Source organism: Cavia porcellus, unplaced genomic scaffold (genome assembly GCF_034190915.1).
Source record: "Cavia porcellus strain 051 isolate PalLab524CR breed Dunkin Hartley unplaced genomic scaffold, mCavPor4.1 scaffold_22, whole genome shotgun sequence".
In the NCBI taxonomy this organism is placed as follows: domain Eukaryota; kingdom Metazoa; phylum Chordata; class Mammalia; order Rodentia; family Caviidae; genus Cavia; species Cavia porcellus.
The window spans coordinates 64,733,869-64,753,803 of NW_026947505.1; the positions used below are offsets into that span (position 1 = coordinate 64,733,869).

At 39.7% G+C, this 19,935-nt stretch overlaps 1 protein-coding gene across 4 annotated transcripts in view; it reads right to left on the reverse strand.

Moving 5' to 3' along the window:
• Positions 1–10,284: 10,284 nt before the first annotated feature.
• Positions 10,285–19,935, reverse strand: part of Faxc (failed axon connections homolog, metaxin like GST domain containing) — a 72,999-nt gene continuing 63,348 nt past the window's right edge. For all 4 annotated transcript variants that reach the window (XM_023564088.2, XM_063233285.1, XM_063233284.1 and 1 more), the window contains one exon: positions 10,285–18,601. In XM_023564088.2, coding sequence (XP_023419856.2) covers positions 18,312–18,601 — 290 coding nt within the window. In that variant the 3' untranslated portion in view covers positions 10,285–18,311. The remainder of the gene's footprint in view (positions 18,602–19,935) is intronic.

Below are 19,935 nucleotides of genomic sequence, written 5' to 3' on the forward strand. Positions count from 1 at the left end.
ACAGAACTGAATCACACCTGTGAACAAATGGACTTGATAGACATATACAGAGTGTTCCATCCAATAACATGAGAATACACATTCTTCTCAGCAGTACATAGGTCATTCTCTAAAATAGACCATATATTAGCTCACAGAACATATTTAAACAAATGCAAAAGAGTTGAAATTATCCCTTGCATGTTATCAGATCATAGTGCCATGAAATTAGAAATTAATAATAAAAGATACTGCAAAAATCAAACAAACACATGGAAACTGAATAACACACTCTCAAGTAATCAGTGGGTCACAGGGAAATTAAAGAAGAAATTAAACAATACCTACAAGCAAACAAAAATACAAGTACAACTTACTGAAATCTGTGGATGCAATGAAAGCAGTCCTCAGAGGAAAGTTTATTGCACTGAGTTCCCACATCAGGAAAACAGAATGAGTACAAACAAATAACCTGATGTTACACCTCAAACATCCAGAAAGAGAAGAGCAAGTTAAACCCAAGACCAAAAGAGAGGAAATTGTAAAAATCTGAGCAGAAATTAATGCAACAGAGACTAAGAAAACAATCCAAAGAACCAATGAATTAGAGTTGGTTCTTTGAAAGAATAAGTAAAATTGATAAGCCCCTAGCCAACCTTACTAAAAAAAATGGAAGAAAAAGCTCAAATTCATGCAATAAGGAAGGAAAAAGGTGAAATCACTACAGACTCTGTAGAAATACAGAGGATCACCAACACCTATTTCGAAAAACTCTACTCTCATATGTTTGATAACACAGAAGAAATGGACAGATTCCTAGAAACATATGAAGTACCAAAGTTGGGTCAAGAAGATGTAAAACTGCTGAATAACCCAGTTTCTATTAATGAAATTGAAAATGTAATTAAGTACTTACCTACAAAGAAGAGCCCAGGCCTAGACAGAGTCACTGGAATTCTACAAGAAGTACAAAGAAGACTTAATGCTGACACTCCTCAAACTCTTCAATGAAATTGAAAGGGAAGCAATCCTTCTTAAGTCATCCCTGGAAGCAAATATTACTCTAGTACCAAAACCTGTGAAAGACCCAACTAAAAAAGAGAACTACAGACCAATCTCCCTAATGAACACAGATGCAAAAATCCTCAATAAAATATTGGTAAATAGGATGCAGCAAATCATCAAGAAGATTATAAACCATGACCAAGTGGGATTCATCCCAGGCATGCAGGGATGGTTCAACATACGTAAATCGATAAATGTAATCCACCATATCAATAAAGCCAAAAGTAAGAATCACATGATCATTTCCATAGATGCAGAAAAAGCTTTTGATAAGGTCCAACATTCATTTATGATAAGAACTTTATAGAAAATTGGAATCGATGGTCTTTATTTCAATATAATAAAGGCCATCTATGACAAACCAACAGCGAGTATCATACTAAATGGCCAGAAATTGAAGGCCTTTACTTGAAAATCAGGCATAAAACAAGGATGTCCCTTATCACCACTCCTATTTAATATGGTACTGGAAATACTAGCCAGAACAACTAGACAAGAGAGAGAAATAAAAAGGGTAAAGATAGGAAAAGAGAAAGTTAAATTATCATTTTTTGCAGATGACATGATACTGTACATAGAAGACCCCCAAAACTCCATTGCAAGACTCCTAGATATAATAACAAATTCAGGAATGTAGCTGGATACAAAATCAATACTCAAAAATTAATAGCATTCCTATATACTAGCAACAAAATCACAGAGAAATAAGAGAAGCCACACCCTTCACACTAGAAACCAAAAAAATGAAATATTTAGGAATTAATCACATGAAAGAAGGGAAAGACCTATACAGGGAAAATTATAATACACTGAAAAAAGAAAATTAGATGATCTCAGAAAACATAAAGACATCCCTTGCTCATGGATAGGAAGAATAAATAATATGAAAATGGCCAGTCTCCCAAAACTGTTATACAGATTCAATGCAATCCCAATAAAAATAGCATCAACATACCTCATAGATCTTGACAAATCATTCCTAAAATTCACGTGGAGCGAGAAGAGACCTATAATAGCAAAGACAGTTCTAAGCAGCAAAGGCAAGGCAGGAGGCATCACAATCCCTGACTTGAAGTTATACTACACAGCAACTGTAGTAAAATCAACATGGTACTGGAATCAAAACAGAGCTGAAGATCAGTGGAACAGATTAGAAGATACAACCACAACTACAAACATACTCAACCACCTTATCTTTGATAAAGGGGCCAAACATGTTCACTGGAAGAATGACAGTCTCTTTAATAAATGGTGTTGGAAAAACTGGCTCTCCATTTGCTGAAAACTAAAACTAGACCCATGCCTATCACCATGTACTAAATTAAAATCTAAATGAATCAAAATCTGAATATTAAAATGAAAACACTAAATCTATTGGAAGACAAATTGGGTAAAAACCTTGACAACATAGGGTAGGTAGACAATTCATGAACAGGACTCAAATCTGCAGGAAATACTTCCCAAAATCAATAACTTGGATCACTTCTTATTAAAAAGTTTCTACACATCAAAAGAAATCTCCAGCATAGTGAAAAGAACAACCACAAACAGGGAAAAAATCTTAATGAACTGTCCCTCAGACAAAGGGCTGCTGTCTAAAACATATAAAGAATTTTTAAAAATCAGACCCCCAAAATTCAAAGATCCAATCCAAAAATGGGCATCTGAGATGAATACACAATTCTCAGAGGAAGAAATACAAATGCCAAATAAATAAATGAAAAAGTGTTCATCATCATTACTCATTAGAGAAATGCAAATTAAAACCACACTAAGATTCCATCTCACTCCTGACAGAATGGCCAGGGTCAAGAAAACTGCCAACAACAAGTGCTGGAGAGGCTGTGGGGAAAAAGGAACTCTCCTGCACTGTTGGTGGGAGTGTAGACTGGTGCAACCATTGTGGAGGTCAGTCTGGAGATTTCTCAAAAAGCTGGAATGGAAATCCCATTTAACCCAGCTATTCCACTTCTAGGCATATTCCCACAAGAACTGAAAACATCATACCACATTGATATATGTGCACCCATATTTATAGCAGCACAATTTGTAATAGCCAGATCTTGGAAACAACCTAAGTGTCCACCAACTGAGGATCCAATAAAAAAAAGTTGTGGTGTTTCTATACAATGGAGTACTACTAAGCTATAAATAATGGTCACATTGAGGTATTTATAAATAAAAGGGCACAGCATGAGACCATACTCATAAGTGAAATAAATCAAACTCACATGTATAAATACCGAATAGTTTCCCTAGTGTAAGAAATGGTAAGAATACATAAAAGTATGTGGTAATCATGATTCCCCATTATATTGCTTTGAAGCCTTGTAGATTTCACTCATTAATTGGAATGGTTTTATTCTGAGTTGTTTGATTTTATTGTCTGTGATGGTATTAACAGTTGTCTAATATCATCTGATTTAATATCATCTTGTTTTGAAGTCCCATCAAGCTTTTGTTCTTCTGACTCCATCGGTCTTATCATGGTGTATCTTACTGGATTTTATTACATGTGATAGTACAAACAAAAATTTTAATTGACAAGGAGATAATATAGAAACCATTGTTCGTTTTCTGTTACTTGGTTCTAAATACTCTGTAATACTTTCATTCTCTTGAATGGTTTTACACTGTCTTGATATGTTTGATGCTATAGTATACGAAGTTATACTCAAATATTTCAAGGAAAGAGACACTATGGTAACTACTGTTAGGTCGGGTTATTTTGTGGTGAAACACTATGTTGCTTAAATTGTTCTGTTCTGACCTGTGCTGTTGTGTTATTATGTCCTCTTTTATCTCAATCTCCTTTTTTATTTTTTTATTTTTTAATTAAGGAAAAAATAAATTTAAAAAATAGCAGGATATATTATAGTAACCATTTTGATTTCCTATTAACTGGATTTGAAGCCCTGTATTGCTCTCACCATCTTGTTTTGTCTGATTTTACTCTATTGTGTTTTGTTTGATAGTATCCAATCTGAGGGTATAGGGAACCACTTTGAAGTGTGTAAGATAAACATATTACTGCGTTTTTGTTGGATCATTGAACAGAACTGTTTGCAATGTCACTGTTTGAATGTCCACTTTGTATGCTTTAATTTTGTAACTTGAACAACTATTTCTAAGATGACAATATGTAATCTATTAACTAGTGATTTCCTGTTTATTTTTTTGAAATTCTGTATTACTTGTTCCCTTTTCTGTTTTGTTTTTTCTCTTTAAATAAAAATTTTTAAAAAGATACCAAAAACTCAATAAATAGATGAAAAGATAAGAATCTGCTTAAAGGGGAAAAATAATATCTCAGGGGAAATGAGGAAAAAGAAAAATGTCTAAAATTATATAAACACACTTAGGATAGCTAAGATGATTGTGCTACAAGTTCTGTAAGTCTTGGAACAAAATAGTTAACATTCATAGGATTGGAACAATCACACATATTATTATATCGTGATCTGAGGCACTCTTGGAGATCATTGTGTAAAATAACAACCGTAGTCACGCTCCTACCACCTGTTTTGAAGACCTATATTGTTATTGTTTTGGGCTCTTTGCTATTGTTATTTGTTTTTTGTTTCGTGTTTTCCTGGAATTTGTTTTGGTTGTTTTGTTTTTCCCTCTAACACAGAAATGATAGGTATTCATGTAGAGACTCATACATGTGCAGAACTTCTCCTAAACAGTTTATGAGAATCGATTATATAATGCATGATGAAATGAACAGCTACTTTGAAGAAAAAGAGACACTCTGGTGCCCAGTGCTGATTCTGTAGTGTCATGCTGTGAAATCCAGCATACTGTTATGCTTTGTTCAGAGTGGTTTTAGCCATTTTGTATTGTTTAATTTCAACATACATGAAGTTATGGATGGCTATTTTGAAGAGAAACAGAGATATTATGGCAGCCATTGTTGACTTCCCTATTGTCTGGTTTTGAAGGCCTAAAATGCCTTCATCATGCTGCTCTGAACAGTTTAGTACTATTTTGTTTTGTATGAATTCACTGTGTGTGAAGATATGGACAACTATTTAGAAGAAAACAAGAGACATTATAGTAGCCAGTGATGATCTCCTGTTGTCTTGCTTTGAAATCTGTGTCTCTTACATTGTTTCCTTCTGATCTGCTCTGTTCTGTTATGTTTAGTTTTACCCTCTTTAAAATAAAATTAATAAAAGAGTTGAGTGTGTGTGATTTTGGTAATCAGGAGTGAAGAAATCTAGCAGTAAAAGTATAAATGAAATAATTTATTGGGCAGCATTAGCAGTGGAAGTGTGGTGAAAAGCACACGGGCAGGATTTGGAATTCAAATCCACAGTAGGTGTGTCAGGGAAACAGGCGCTGTTTGAATTATGGGGCAATAATTCCATCGAGGGGTGCTGAGGACTGCATAAACCACTTGAGTCCACAGAAATTACTACCCCGTATTTCAGTCACTTGTGGTTTGTTCTATGAGCAATTTACTGGCTTTTGCACAGCACGCTGTATCAAACTTCAAACTTTGGATATTTCTTTGCAATTTGATTGGTCTTGTACCTGAGAATTTGTCTTTTCCTATAACAAAACTTTATTGAGTATTTGCTGCATGTATCCTGCTGTGGGGAGAAGCGGACTGTGCTGTCCTTTTTGGACCTCCAGCTGCTGTCTGCTTTAAAACATTAAGGTTATGCAACACTAGAAATCAGAAATCTTACAGCTAGCAAACGAGTTCTGCCCAGAGAATAAATACCTATCCACAAGAGTAAAACAAATGTTTGAGTAGACACAACCACAAGTATTCTGGGTGGAGTTCCCAGTGTCTCATCCTTAGAGACTGTCTGAGTAGTTTCCCAGTGTGCCACTCACTGGCGAGAGCTGCAGCACAGTAATTTAGGCAACTTGCTTGTGAAGAGAGAGAGAATCTTTCAGAAGATGCTAAGACACATGTGCATGTGCACAGTCAGGGCACACCGCCTGCCTCAAAGCAGCTAGCATCACGCCGCTGAGCAAAGCCAGGGCCTCCCGGGCCACAGGCACACTCTACACCGACTTTAGCCATTCTGAGACACCTCATGCTTCCTCCTGACTTCAATGCTAATTACCTGTGTAAGATGCCAGTGGTAGAGAGAGAGTCCTTTGTTGTCTTAGAAGGATGAGTATTATGGCTCGGATCTGAAATGTCCCCCCAGCCATCCGTGGTGGCATGCACCTCTAATTCCAAGCTGAGGCAGGAGGATCACCATGAGGGTGAGGCCAGCCTGGGCTATCTAATGAATCTGGGGCAGCCTGAACTACATAGCAAGACCCTGTCTCAGAAAACAAAACAAAATAAATAAAATGGTCCCCCAAAAGCCTCATGTGTTGGAAAGGTGATTGGGTTATGGGGGCAATGCACTCATTGGTGCTTGCTGCCAGGAGGCAGAGCCTTCTCAGAGACAGGTCCTGGGGAGCCACCTGGAAGGGTGTGTTCTCTCCCCCAACGCCTCCCTTCTCCTTCTTCCCGGCTACAATGTGGCGAACAGTTTTTCTTCATCACACTTTTAACACCGTGCCATTTCTACTTTGGAGCCAACAGACCATAAGCTGAAACTGTGAGTCAAAATCAATCTTTCCTCCTTTAAGTTGCCAATGTCAGGTATCTTTTCCAAGAGAGGAGAAAGTGACAGTGAGGGTACAGCATAATCTTACACTTATTAATTAGAACTCAGGCTACGGAGTCCAGGGGTAACCGTATGTTAGACATTCAGGCTTCTGAAAGTCTTTTCAAGAAAAGACAGGTGTTTCTTCTTTTTTTTTTTGCTAGAGAGAAAACATATTTAGAAGTGTTATGAGTTGGAAAAATATCTTAACCAGCAATGCTATAAGGTCAGAAGAACAATAGAGAGAGGCACAGAAGCTATCAGGACCCTTCAGTAGGCTTCCCGTGTCTCCAGGCTGGAGGGACTCTTACCACTGTGGGTTCAGGCCATCTTGTTATCAGCACGTCTTTAATCAGAATCTTGTGTGTTTGTTCCTTTGCCTTCTACTGAAGGAAGGATCTCAGTGTTCATTTTATCTTTATGTCCACCACCGTATTAGGGTTCTCCACAGAAACTTCACCAAGGGAAATTATGGAGGCTGCATTGGTCAATAATCTGCCATTTGCCCCTGGAGATCCAAGATGCCAGTGGTGTGACTCAGTCTAAATCCAGACCCTAGGAACCAGGGATGTTGATGATATAAATCTTTCAATCCCAGAGCAAAAGCAGATGACATGAGATGTTCCAGCTCAAGCAGTGAGGCAGGAGTTAAAAAACATGACTATATGAATCCATGTTTGACGTATTCAGTATACAGAATGATGGCCAACCACATACAGGAAGGCAGTTGATTCTTCTGATTCAAAGAATGCTTTGTGACCATGCAAGGAAATTTCTCCAGGCTATGTAGCCAGAAATATAAAACATGTGCATGTCTTCAGCTTATTGAGGTGTTGCTAAACTGCCCTTCAACTCTTGTATCAGTGCAGTCATTCCTAGAATATATGAGTTCCTATAGTGCTAATCATACCCAGAAACACACCTAGAATTATAGCATAGGACACATGCAGAAACAACGTTTAACCTGGGCATCCCATAGCTTAGTCAATAGATATGACAAGCCATCATTAGCCATCACAAACCCATTGCCAAAGAAACGAATACCGTGAAGGTGATGGGCGTGCGATGGTGATGACGGTGATGATAGTGACAGTGACAGCACCTGTCTCATAGGATTTCTGGGAAAAACAAAAGAGTTTATATAGTAGGTTACTGTACTTGATACACAGTCAGTGACATGTAAGTATTAGTTATAATTACTTCTTTGGGCCAACAAACTCCCATTTCCAATACTGTGACCTGCATCAAATGAGTATTCATAATACTACTGACATGCCAAGGAATCATAAATTCTGACATTACCTTAAAGACAAATATTGCATAAATACAAATTATTAATAACTATCATTCTCTCTACAGACTGACCGATTGTTGCCATTATCCCTTGAGGGCTGTGGTTTCTCTTTCACTCCCTTCTCAAATTCAAGTCCAACAACTCCTAGTGGATCCTCAAATTCAAAGCAGCCAGAAACAAATTTCTTTCCTCTCAAGCCCATTCTCCACCTCCATATTTTTTGGGGGTATGAGTACTTGGAATTGAACTGAGGACCTCGCACTTGCCAGACAGGTGCTGTGCCACCGAGCTATGTCCCCGGCATCCTCCTCCACGTGGTCACATCTGACAACAGCATTATGGGAGAGAAATTTTATATCACCTCATCACCTCTCTGCCCAGCGCCCCTCACGCACAGTGGAGGGCTCTCTTCCCCTCCCCGCCCCACCCCTCCACCCCATTTCAGGCCTCCAGGCTCACTCAGAGCCACCAAAACCAGATCCAGTTGTTCTGCCTAGCTTACTTTCTGACCAGTCCTGCATCCAGACTGCACGTCAGTAAATCACACTCAAATACAGTCTTTCTCATTGTGCTGCTCCCCTGCTCAAAAACCCTCCTCACAGCAGACCTTGACGACTTTGCATCGCTCAGCAGCCCAGAGGATTTCTGCCACCTTCCTGTGACTTCAGCTAAAGCTGGGGAGAGGCCAGAAAGGGCAGAGAAAGATGCAGAAGGCCTCCTACATGACTGACATTCTCTGACTGTCCACCTTTCCAGGCTGCCTCAGATGTTTGTTTTAATCAGATCTAGAGGAAACGGTGCTCAGTATGAGCTACCAGGGGCTGGCCAAGGTCACACACACCCCCGGAAAGTAACCCTCAGCCTCAGAGCCTAACAGCCCTCTGCTGCAGACAATTCTTCCAAGTTTTTAAAGCAAGAACTCTGGCACTGAAACAGACCAGGGACCTTGTAGACACACAGAACTATAACACAGTAATTCCTGAGGAAGAAACTGCTTCACTTTCCTCTTTGTTTGCTAAAGTTCCCTTTCATCCCAAAGATAAGCCAGTTTAACCTTGGCAGTTTTTAAGATAAAAGTCTTGCTAAGAGGAGCCAGCCCAGCTGGGAAGTGCTTAATGGGTGCCAACAGTGGCACTATCTACAAACAAAATAGGCAGCCCTTCAGCAAGAAAATAAGCCACCTCTTCTACCTCTCAGGAAGGGACGACAAAGATGTGAAAACTGAGTTATGGAACATTCAGTTCAAATAACAGCAAAGCATTCATCACAATTCTGATGGCACAGCACACTGGAAAGGCCAACAATGCCTTTGGGTGAGGAAACCCCTTAATAAGCCGGACACCAAGCTCAAAAACCAGAACAGCCATGAAGCTCCAGGAAAGTCTGGAGATAACTATGTTGAAGGTACTGTACACTTGTTCCCAAATATTTTTGATTAGGATCCATGTTAATAAGCAGAGCTGAATGGCAGATTTATAGGTCAAAAAAAAGAGATCTGACCAAACCATTATCTCCAGATGTGGTTAAGGGCCCACTCATTTTATATTTAATAAATATTCTCATAACATGGAAAGTGGGTAGAATTTTGGATGCTACCTTATTGCTGTAAAGGAATTGTGAAGCAAATATTTTTGAGTTAAGATTTCAAGTATCCTGCATGTTTCCTAGACCCTGGCACGCCTACAGCCCCAGCTATGCATTGAGGTTCACTGCCATATGCAGATGTGTGGAACACTTGAAAATACCATTTTTATTTCCAAAACTTCACTGTGTTCCCCTGATCCCAAGACATAACTGGTGCACATCTAGCCCTACTACTCCGTGCAAGTTTACTTCCCAGCCTCTTTCTTTGTCTTTAAAACAGTAATCATAATTACTTTATTGGAGAGCTCTGCACACGAACAGAGAATATTTGTACAAGGAGAAAGTGGCCCACTTAGGTTGGAACCACTGCAAACCTCTTAGGTGCAGTCTCAAGCCCTGACTCCTCCTCTTCTTCTGCTCTCTACCAGGCTGTCTCTCCTCAGTGTGCTGAGGGGCACGCTGGATGTGAGGGCCAGGACAGCACATTCCAGAGACCTGCTTCTTCTTTAAAAAACACTCATTTGAAATTCTATCGGGAAGATATACACTTAAAAAATTCATTACGTTGTTCTAATTATACAAGAGCCTTACAGCTCAAACATTCTCCTAATCATCTAAGAGACCTCCACTTAACAGTATATCAGATGCAAAAATTTCAGATTTTCCTCCTGGGTATAAAGTTAAAACATTCAAATGTGCAAAAGGAAAGCAAAATGGAATAAAGACATTCACAGCAAGCTATTTCATATCCATTAGTTATCATTTACACATCAAATACATACAGCATTAAGACCAAATGTACAGGAGTTCCACATTTATATACAGTAGTCAACATAGGCATCTAGTAAATCTATCTTACAATCAAGTGTACAAGTTTATATATGGCTTTATAAACGACTAACAGTAACTGTGCTAAAGTAATTCATAGGCCCAGAAATAAACACTGGAATGCTGTTTCCACATTAGGCCCTTGTTCAACAAGACGCTACTCATCGTGTTTGCAAGTCAGGCAGTCCAGGGAAAGGTCTCCCGGCAGGTGTCCCCCATCAGCCTCCACGCAGCTGAAATTTGGATTCAAATAATGCCAACATTGGCCCTTGCTATCTCAGATATCTGAAGATAAGTCTGTGTATCTCCCACATTTATGGATACACAGGGCTATTAACAAATAGAACACAGACGTACAGTCATGAAATGATGATTACCAGGTATTATCAAAACATGCTTTCCAGACTGGTGCTCAAATTCCATCCAGCACTTCTGCATTCGCATGGCTGGGTTCCTCCTTCTGTCTTGTTTTATTCCAGTCCATGTATTGTGAAATCTTTCAGGTACTTGAAAAGCATTCTAAATCACGAGGTCCCAAAAACAGAATTAAAAAGAGCTCTCACGGAAGTTACTTCTAATTGTTCTCTCGTCCCTTCCCCTAGCCAAAAATACCTATACTAAGTAAATAAACACCTGAACTGAAGTCATGCATCCATGTTTATTTTATATCCACTTTGCCATACATGGTACAGACTCACTCGTCAACTTCAGCCTTCTGGGAGTCACCATTAAGTATCTCTTACACCATCCCTTAAACTTCATTGAGTATCAGAGAATATTTATTTTTAAAATTCTGTGCTGGCTATGGCTTTTTTAATGTATATCTTGTATCAGTAAACCAGTGTATACATATACAACAGTGTATACATATATACATATGTGCATATCATAAATAAATACACTGAGAGACATGCACAGAAAGGTTTGGCGATACAGTGAATAAGCACAAAGGTTTGCAGACTACTGCCTACATAGGGATGATTTGGAATGTCTCTAAACACTTAAAAAAAAAAAAACTTCACTAAATAAAATACACATGTCTGTGTTCCCAGCACTCAGGAGGCTGAGGCAGGAGGATTGGTACAAGTTCAAGACCAGGCTGAGTCACAAAGTGAGCTCAAGGCCAGTCTGAACTGCATAGCAAGACCCCGTCTCAGAAAGACCAAAATAAATGAATAAACAAATGAAATCGAATACACATTACTTTGTATACTTTTTATTTATAAGATGCAAAAGCAAGGCTATGAACCCTTTTAAGAGACTAGAAGGAAGTTACAAAATCAAAGAAGTAAACATGTTAGAGCAAGCACCTCTAAGATACTCTGCAAATACCCCTGCCTAGCTGTGACGGGCAATCCAGCGCACAAGCATCAAAATTAAAGTAAAAAACATGCCTCAGTGTTTCCTGTACTGGCCATTTTTATAGCCACAAGTCATCATTTCCTAACACAGACTGCATTTGTTTTTGATTTAGAGATGTCTCCTTTGATTAGTAAGATGCCACCTCAGAGGAAACGGCTCAGATGCCTGGCATGTCTCGAACACAGCATGCCGCAGGCCTGGAAGCCTGCTAATCACTGCTGTTTCCTCCTTTTCTCCTACGCAGTGAAATTCTAACACTCCTAAGGGAGTGACTCGGGGTCTCACTTATCCAGCCATCATTCTGCAGAAACTGTCACCCCTGCCAGTGTTTGTGTTGTCAGACATTCTGTGCCGTGGGGACAACTGGGGAAAACATATCTTTACAATAAGCACGATCTGATCCCATGAGCTTATTACTGGAGGTAAAATCATTTTTGTGAAGAGTAAACTATGTCACCCCTACTGAAACAGAGATCTGTCAGATATTTGAACACTGTCTTTAGGCTTATTGGCGCAAAAAAAAATCAAATACAGTTAAAGATAAAAATACAATCATTGGTCAGGTTAATGAGCCAAACTTGATCTCTTGGGCTTTGGGGGAGGGGGGTAGAAGAAAATTCAAAAGAATACTCACTTCTATTCCGAACAGCTATTCAAGAAGAAAGTCCACAGATTGCTTTTTAAAAAGGAAGATGATACTAAGTAGATAGAGCATTCATCCTTTCTAGCCATCCTATGAATATATATGATATTCTCTCTGTTAATAGTTTAGCTACCACTAACTAATATGGCAATTCAAAAGCTAACTGTTATTTGTTTAAAAAGCCATGAGGTAATTTTCGGGAAAAGTACTAAAGAAAAAAATTTAAATATTGCTAATAGATGAAAATTATTTGAGAGCCATAGAGTAAAAACAAATAAAAATAGATATTTCCTGATGTTGTAGGGTAAAGGGATTAATATCATTTAGTAATTTTACTTTCTATAAAAGTATACATATATACATATATAATACAGTTAATGGAATGTTTCAAGATACCTATAGCTGTAATAGGGAACAATAGTGAGATTTTAAAATATAAGATGTCCATCAAGATCACTGCTGAAATTATTTGTGTACAGAAGTCCAGAGTACTGTAATTAATCTTTTACTCCACATGATGTTTCTCTACTGAAATGATCAGGAGTTTGGTGCTAGCTGGATCACAGCCATAAGTTATTTTTTTATTATTGCAGGTGCCTTCATTTGTCCACAAATTAAACATCTTGGGGTTTAAAAAAAAAGACATTGCCTGAGTTGTTCCCTATCAATAAAAGTCACCATCCTTTTATTGAAAATATACTCAACAACTGCTCTATGGAAGAATGAATGAATACAGGAAAATCTTGACTACAGAGATCTTGTTCCCATGAGAAAAATCCAGCCACTTCTCTCCCATCTTAGCTCCAGACTAACTGGCCTTTCCATGCAGAAGTGGTGGGTTTCAGGGCTGAAAGGCAGCTCAGTTGGCCCCAACCTCATTTTGACAAATTAAATTCTTGGGTAGTTAAAAGATAGATGATGACCATCAATCAAGGGATAGATAAAAAGGTGTGACAGTTTTATACAATAGAGTACTACTCGGTCATAAAGAAGGACACAGTTGAAACTTTTCTAGGTAAATGGATGCAACTTGAGACTATACTTGTAAGTGAAATAAATCAGACTTACAAATGTAAACACTGTATTGTCTCCCTGGTATGAGAAATTGAAAGAATAAATCAGCTCTAAAATGTACAATAGATATTGTGAAATGAGAAGAAATTGTTCAAAAGGAACTAGGAGGAGTCAAAGGGGAAAGGAAGGAAGGGCAAAGGGAAAAAACGTACATCAATTATACTATTTGTGTCTCGTAGTCCATTAAAAGGGAAATTTTGTGCTAATATCCATTGGAGAAATTTTCATGCCCATATTTTGCACCCTGAGCAACTACTTTAAAGATAACAACATGCAGTGTATTAACTATTGTTATTCCTGTTATTTTGTTATAAAGTTTTATTTTATCTTTTTCCCATAAAAAATTTTTAAAAATAAAAAAGTTCCAAATAAAAGATAGATGATGATACCAACAACAAAACCCTATCACTTTCAAAATTCCCAGTCTGTCAAAACAAAGTTACTTTCTCATCCCGTGTAGGACAGCTCCTGCTAAGCTCCTTGTCTGTCACCTAACACATGTTCAGTGCGGGTAAAGTAGAAAGGACTTGTTGCTTGCATATCATACACCGATTTGTCTCCTTCCTGAAGATGTTACAGAAAAAATAAACATCAATAACAGTAATATTTAAGAGTCTCTTTAGGATAAGACCTCTTCAACTAGGGCTCATGAACCCCCTAAGGAATCCTTGAACGATTTCAGGTCTTTAAATCTGAATTTATAAGTAAAATTTTAGAGATTTGCGTATATGCATTTTCCTGGGAATAAGGTATGGAATTTTCATTAGATTGTCAGTGGAGTCTTTGACACGCACACACGCACACACACAAATGAAAAACAAGTACCTGTGTGGCCCACTATCTAAGCAAACTTTTTTCCACACAGCCTTTAGGGAAGGAAATGATGAATGTTTTGTTTTTAGAGGAGGAGGGGATGCTACTGAGCTGAGAATTCTTCATGTGGAACTGATGAAGCTGGGCTTTAAGAGATGGGTCTGATGTGGGCCAGTGGAGAGGAGGGCAGGGCATTTCAGAAAGAGGGGCAGCAAGAGCAGAGGCGCAGGGGTGGGGGCCCCTGAGGCACGGCCAGGCCCTGGCAAACAGATCGCCCACTGCGCTGGAGCACTCAGCAGAGGAACAGGGAGACAAATGAACAGAGAAGTGACAGTATCAGGCCTTAAGGGACCCAGTATTCCTCATCCAAGAAAGTGGGGTGACCCATCAAGGCCAGAGATCTTTCTCTTAAAAAAAAAAGATTACTCCAGTGGTGGTGGGCAGGGTAGATACGTGAAGTGATCAAGCATAAAAAAGAGGTACCAGAGGAGACTCAGCAGAAGGGGCTGCCCTGAAATCAGTGCCATTCTGCTCCGTTATCCCTTTGCCCCTCTGTATCTACTGTGCATCCCAGGGAAACCCAGCAAGTAAGCAGGTGGGCATGGATCATTTAAAAGATAAATAAGAACCAGAAGAAGTCCTGGTGACTTGGAAATTCACCTTGCGGCTATTCACAGAGCCTCACAGTACTGTGTGAAAACAGAGACACTGAACACGTTTCCAAACTTGGCCTGGGCCACCGTGACTAAATGTGACAGACAAGAGTGAACGAGGATTCCTAGCACACTCAGGCCCACGGAACGAGTTTATAAAGAAATCGAGCCCACAAGGCATAATGAACTCGCCAGGGCAACTTGAAAGACCTCAGCCTTGGGCCCCACCCCTCCAATATTTACACATACGACACTGAGCCAGTAACAGTTCTTGTAAGGGGCTTTCTAGAGTGAACTGGTATACAAATCTACAATTCTATACTTTCTCACAAGGAAAATGAAGCAAGACCCACGAGCCTACAACACTTAGCAGCTTCTTTCCTTGAAACCTACCCATTCATAAAAGCACAGCCTGGTATTTCTGCACACTTGAGGAGGGCTCATGTGAGGACTGCAGTTGTGGTTCAAGTCTCATTGATTCTAAGTTTCCCGAAGCCCCTGGCCTTGGCAGTGTCACTATTCACAATCAATTATATAACAGCCAAACGGTGAAGGCTGACAGGTAGTCAATCTATCACTGCTTAGATGTTCCTTGTCCTCTCTGTTCTGATGGGCAGCAAAGCACGTAACAGCTGCTCACTAACCCTGAGGAGGAGGGTGGCAGGTAGACAGGAAGACTTATTTCTATAATAAAAGGTTTTTAAAAATCATGTGACCCATGAATCTTCTGGTCAGTCAAAAGCATCTGTTATTTAAATATCATATTTCCTTAAATTACCTTCAATAAAAAAGAAATCAGAGCTTGAACAAGCAAGCCAAATAATTGAGACATTTCCTAATTTCTTGTTAGTTTTTGTGTCTGGTAAGCAGCACCTGTTCATCAAATAGGAAAACACCTCAAATTTCGTGAGGTTAAGAACAAAGCATATGAAAAGTCCTCCCCATAAAGACCAGAACCATGGCGATTTTGTTTGGACATTTTTTTCTTTAACCCATGTTGGGAAATCAACACTGGGGTTGACTTTAGGGTTCCAATTCAAATTTGTACCTACAAAATGCTGAGTGTTCGGTCAAAACATTCATTCACATCCCCGAAGAAGGTACTTGAATGCAATTAATTATCCTACAAGTCACTTGGAGCGCTGGCTCTCTGCGTAACTGCCCTCCAAGTGATACACAATTAAAAACATACAACCTTCATCCTCAATCCTCCTCACAGTGAAAATCCATCACAGTTACCGCTACACAGCAAATATAGAGTACGCAAAGTTTCCAGTCAAGAGTGGAAAAAGGGAAACTGGGTCCTGATAGAGACGGTCTGTGGGCCCCCTGCCCACTCTGCTCACGTTCATATTGTGCCGAGGGCCACACGGCTGCTGACACTGCTTCACACGGCTTGCTAAAGAGAGTGGAGGTGAACAGTTCTCCAAATGATGCTCCAAGCTGAAGACAGGCTTACTCACACTTATGTCCTCTACCCTGTTCACATCAGGCATCAGAAAGTCGCCTCGCATAGGTATGGTTTTAATAAAATAGTATCAACTAAGTTTGCTGCGAAATAAGAATTTCTGACTTCAGCATTTGTTCCCAAATTGTAATGCAAGCAATATTCAAAAGTTAGCTTTTGTTTTCTTCAAGTAAAGTACATGAATTTCTCAGAAGCTTTTGTCTCTTAAGAAACGCCTCTAAGCCAGACCTGGTGACACATGTCAGTGATCCCAACACTCAGAAGGCTGAAGCAGAAGGATCATTAGCATTCAAGGCCAGCCTGGTCTACACAGGGAGATCCTGTTAAAAAAGTTAAATAAAAAGAAGAAAAAGAAAGAAAGACTATTCCTCTAACTGAATAATAAATAATCCTTTTGTCAGAAGCAAAATAATTTCTCTACAGTTGTAAATCTTGTTCTCCTGGCCCAAAGCCATAGCCCGCATCACACAGGGATCTTCACCCCGTATTTGCTTGGGAAATGTCCTAAGTCAACAAAAACTACCTTTGGAGATGACACTGCCTGCTCAAATGCGGATAACCACAGCAGCTCCTGTGCTCCACAGCGATCCAGGGAGGACGAGAAGGCCCATGACCCTTAAGAAACACTGTGGTCATTCTGAGCACTGCCCAGCTCCCACTGGGCAGCCGCTGAGAATGCCATAAGACTGCGCAGCCTACCGCTGCACGGGTCTGGGTACAGGTTCCACGATCCTTGGCCTGTCCCACCTTTTCAGGACATCTTTCCAAGGCTTGTTTTCAAAAACGACATTAAAAGTCGGCAAGCTTCTGCCTTACAAAAATCAATCAATCACTTCCCCTTTCATCTCTACAGCTCTCTCCCCAAGATTCCTGAGCTTGACTCAGGACACACAAAGAACAGCAATCCAGTGTGAGTGCAGCCCACCAAAGAAATTTTTCTGTAAAAACGCTGTAGAATTGAAGACCATCTTAAAGAGAGGGTGATATGTAAAACTATTCCCAATGTTCTTTCAATGATTCTGATTCAAACAGAATCTCCAAGGGGAATGATGACAATTTCCTAACGGTGACCTTGTGTATGCATCATCTGCTCAACTTCTGCAAGTGACCGTGGGCATTGTTGCCCGGATATCAAATTCCTTTGCCTTGAGATCTTCACGCAAATGAAGCACAATAAAGGGTAAATGTTGTGTTCATGTCACAACACTTCTGAGAGGCTGAAAGAGCCATAGGAATGTTACCACAAGAATCCCCACAACATCCCTGTGAGGTAGGTAGATAGGTGGAGAGTGTTGTCATCCCCACTTTACAGGTGGGAAAAATGAGGCACGCAATAGTTAAGGGACTTGCCCAAAATCACAGCTAGTCACTGGCAAAGCTTAGACTGAAACTTAAACTGATTAGCACCTAGCACAGTGCTTTGCACACAGTAGGTGTTCATTGAGTATCTGTGGATTTTATTTGACTTATGTTCAACATACAATATACACACAGAAAGTACAAGCGACTGCCACAGTACATTTATATCCTACATGTTTTCTGCTTTCTCTCATACTTCATATCCTGGAGGATGAAGGATGCCCAAGAATCTAGCTCATCACCAATCCCTCGGTTGCGGAGGATCAGTATAAACACTGTCAGCTGATAACCCACTCACTCAGCTGCTTCACCACACAATGTCAGTTTTCAGAGAAACAAAAATGGGTTTCGGGAACCATGCTGACTGTTTTAGAGTTGGGGGCTGTTTAAATGGAGCCATCTGAATGGTTCTATGTTCTGTTTGTACAAAAAAGGAATAAGGCGGCCACAGTCCAGTTAGCTCGTGGACCAGGCCCCAGTGTCCTCCCAGGACGGATGGATTTCTACCTGGAACCGGAACAACCCTGGGACAGGCAGCTCCGAGGAGGAGGGTCGCTGAGACTGGGCGTCACTTGCACTGTTCGTGGTCTGTGTAGTCATCCATGTCCACATCAGAATCAAAGAGCGAGTGTCCAGTGAAGTCTGTGTCTGGGGTTCTGGAAAAACTGTTCTCTGCTCCTTCATCTTCAAAGGTCTCTGTCCTTGAGTAAAAGCTGAAGTCTAGCAGGGGGGTGTGGGTTTTGCTGCCTTCGCTGCTCTCTTCAGATTCGTAGATGGTGTTGTCGTCATCATGGTGCCACTCGGGCCAGAATTTCCTCCTTATCCTCTCACAGTACATGGCAAGGTTGATCAGCTCACCTGCGTGTGGTGGGAGAGTGGAAGACAGGGTTATTCTCAAAGGCAACCACCGGACAGTAATCGGGCCAGATCACATCCCTCTAAACCCAAATGCCGAAGCTGTAACTTGCACGTGATGATGATGGATGCAAGGCCTGCAGGACGTGAGCAGGTTAGGAAGACAAATGCCTCCTGACCGTGAGCAGTGCCTAACAACAGGCTCCGGAAAACGCTGCCCCGCCACCCTGTGAAGACACTTTGAGAAGACCCTTGTGGTCCACACCCTGGGACACACCAGATCGGACCCTGCCCACACCATGATCCTCAAAAACTGGAAGAGTCAAATTTTGTGACTTGCAAAGCCACCTGTTTTGTAATATCTGAAGTAAGACACCCAGTCACTGGGCTTCCTGGGGAGTGTGAGAGAATGGAGTGAACAGAACTAACAATGGTTTTCCAGAGATACTGTCAAAACACCTAGATTGCTACATACCTAATAAGAAAAGTAAGTCAGAAAAGTTCAATTCAGTAAGTGGGCTAAATGAAATTAATGAGTGAATCCTATGGTGGTGACATATAGAGGGGTAGTTTATCCAAAAGAACAGATAAATTACAATCATTTTGCTTTGTGAAGCACTTTATGTGTATATATCAAGAGAACTAATGATTTCATTGGTTCATGTTTAAATTAATTTATAAAATACACCAACTGTTGCATTGTCAGCTAGAAGTATTCATTCCACAATTCTTTTGTAACTTTAGGTTATGCATTATGTCAAGCTGGAAAAAAATATGTTAGGATAAAAACCCTAATAATGCGTAAAACAGATAACTCAGAATTCTTTACAGATAAGTGTACCTGCAAATACATTTAGTAAAACCAAAATATTTTAATCTTTTAAATAAAATTAAATGACTGTGCCAACAAATAAGTTCCCAGCCAATAAACGGACTACTGCTTTCCTATGTGAATTAATGGAACACTTTTGTGAAGTTACTAACATTGTCTAGCATTTATCAAACATCACACAGCATTTAGACTTCATTTCCTTATGTCAAATGGAAAACAGTGAGTTCTGCCTGTGGTCCACCAGGTGGCAACATTGCTTATAAAATATATAATTTGGCACCATCTTTTACAGGACAGTATTAGCCCAAAATACTCTTTGCATACTTTAAATCAGATAAGTATTCATTTAATACGTAGGTGATCCCTGATTTGTTGCAGAAAATTAGGGAATACAGTTAAGCAAAAATAAATAAATAAAAGCATTACCAATAGTCTCATTCTCCATGATAATATTTTCATTTATATTCTTCCAGGAATTCATATAATGCAAAATATGTATTTGTAT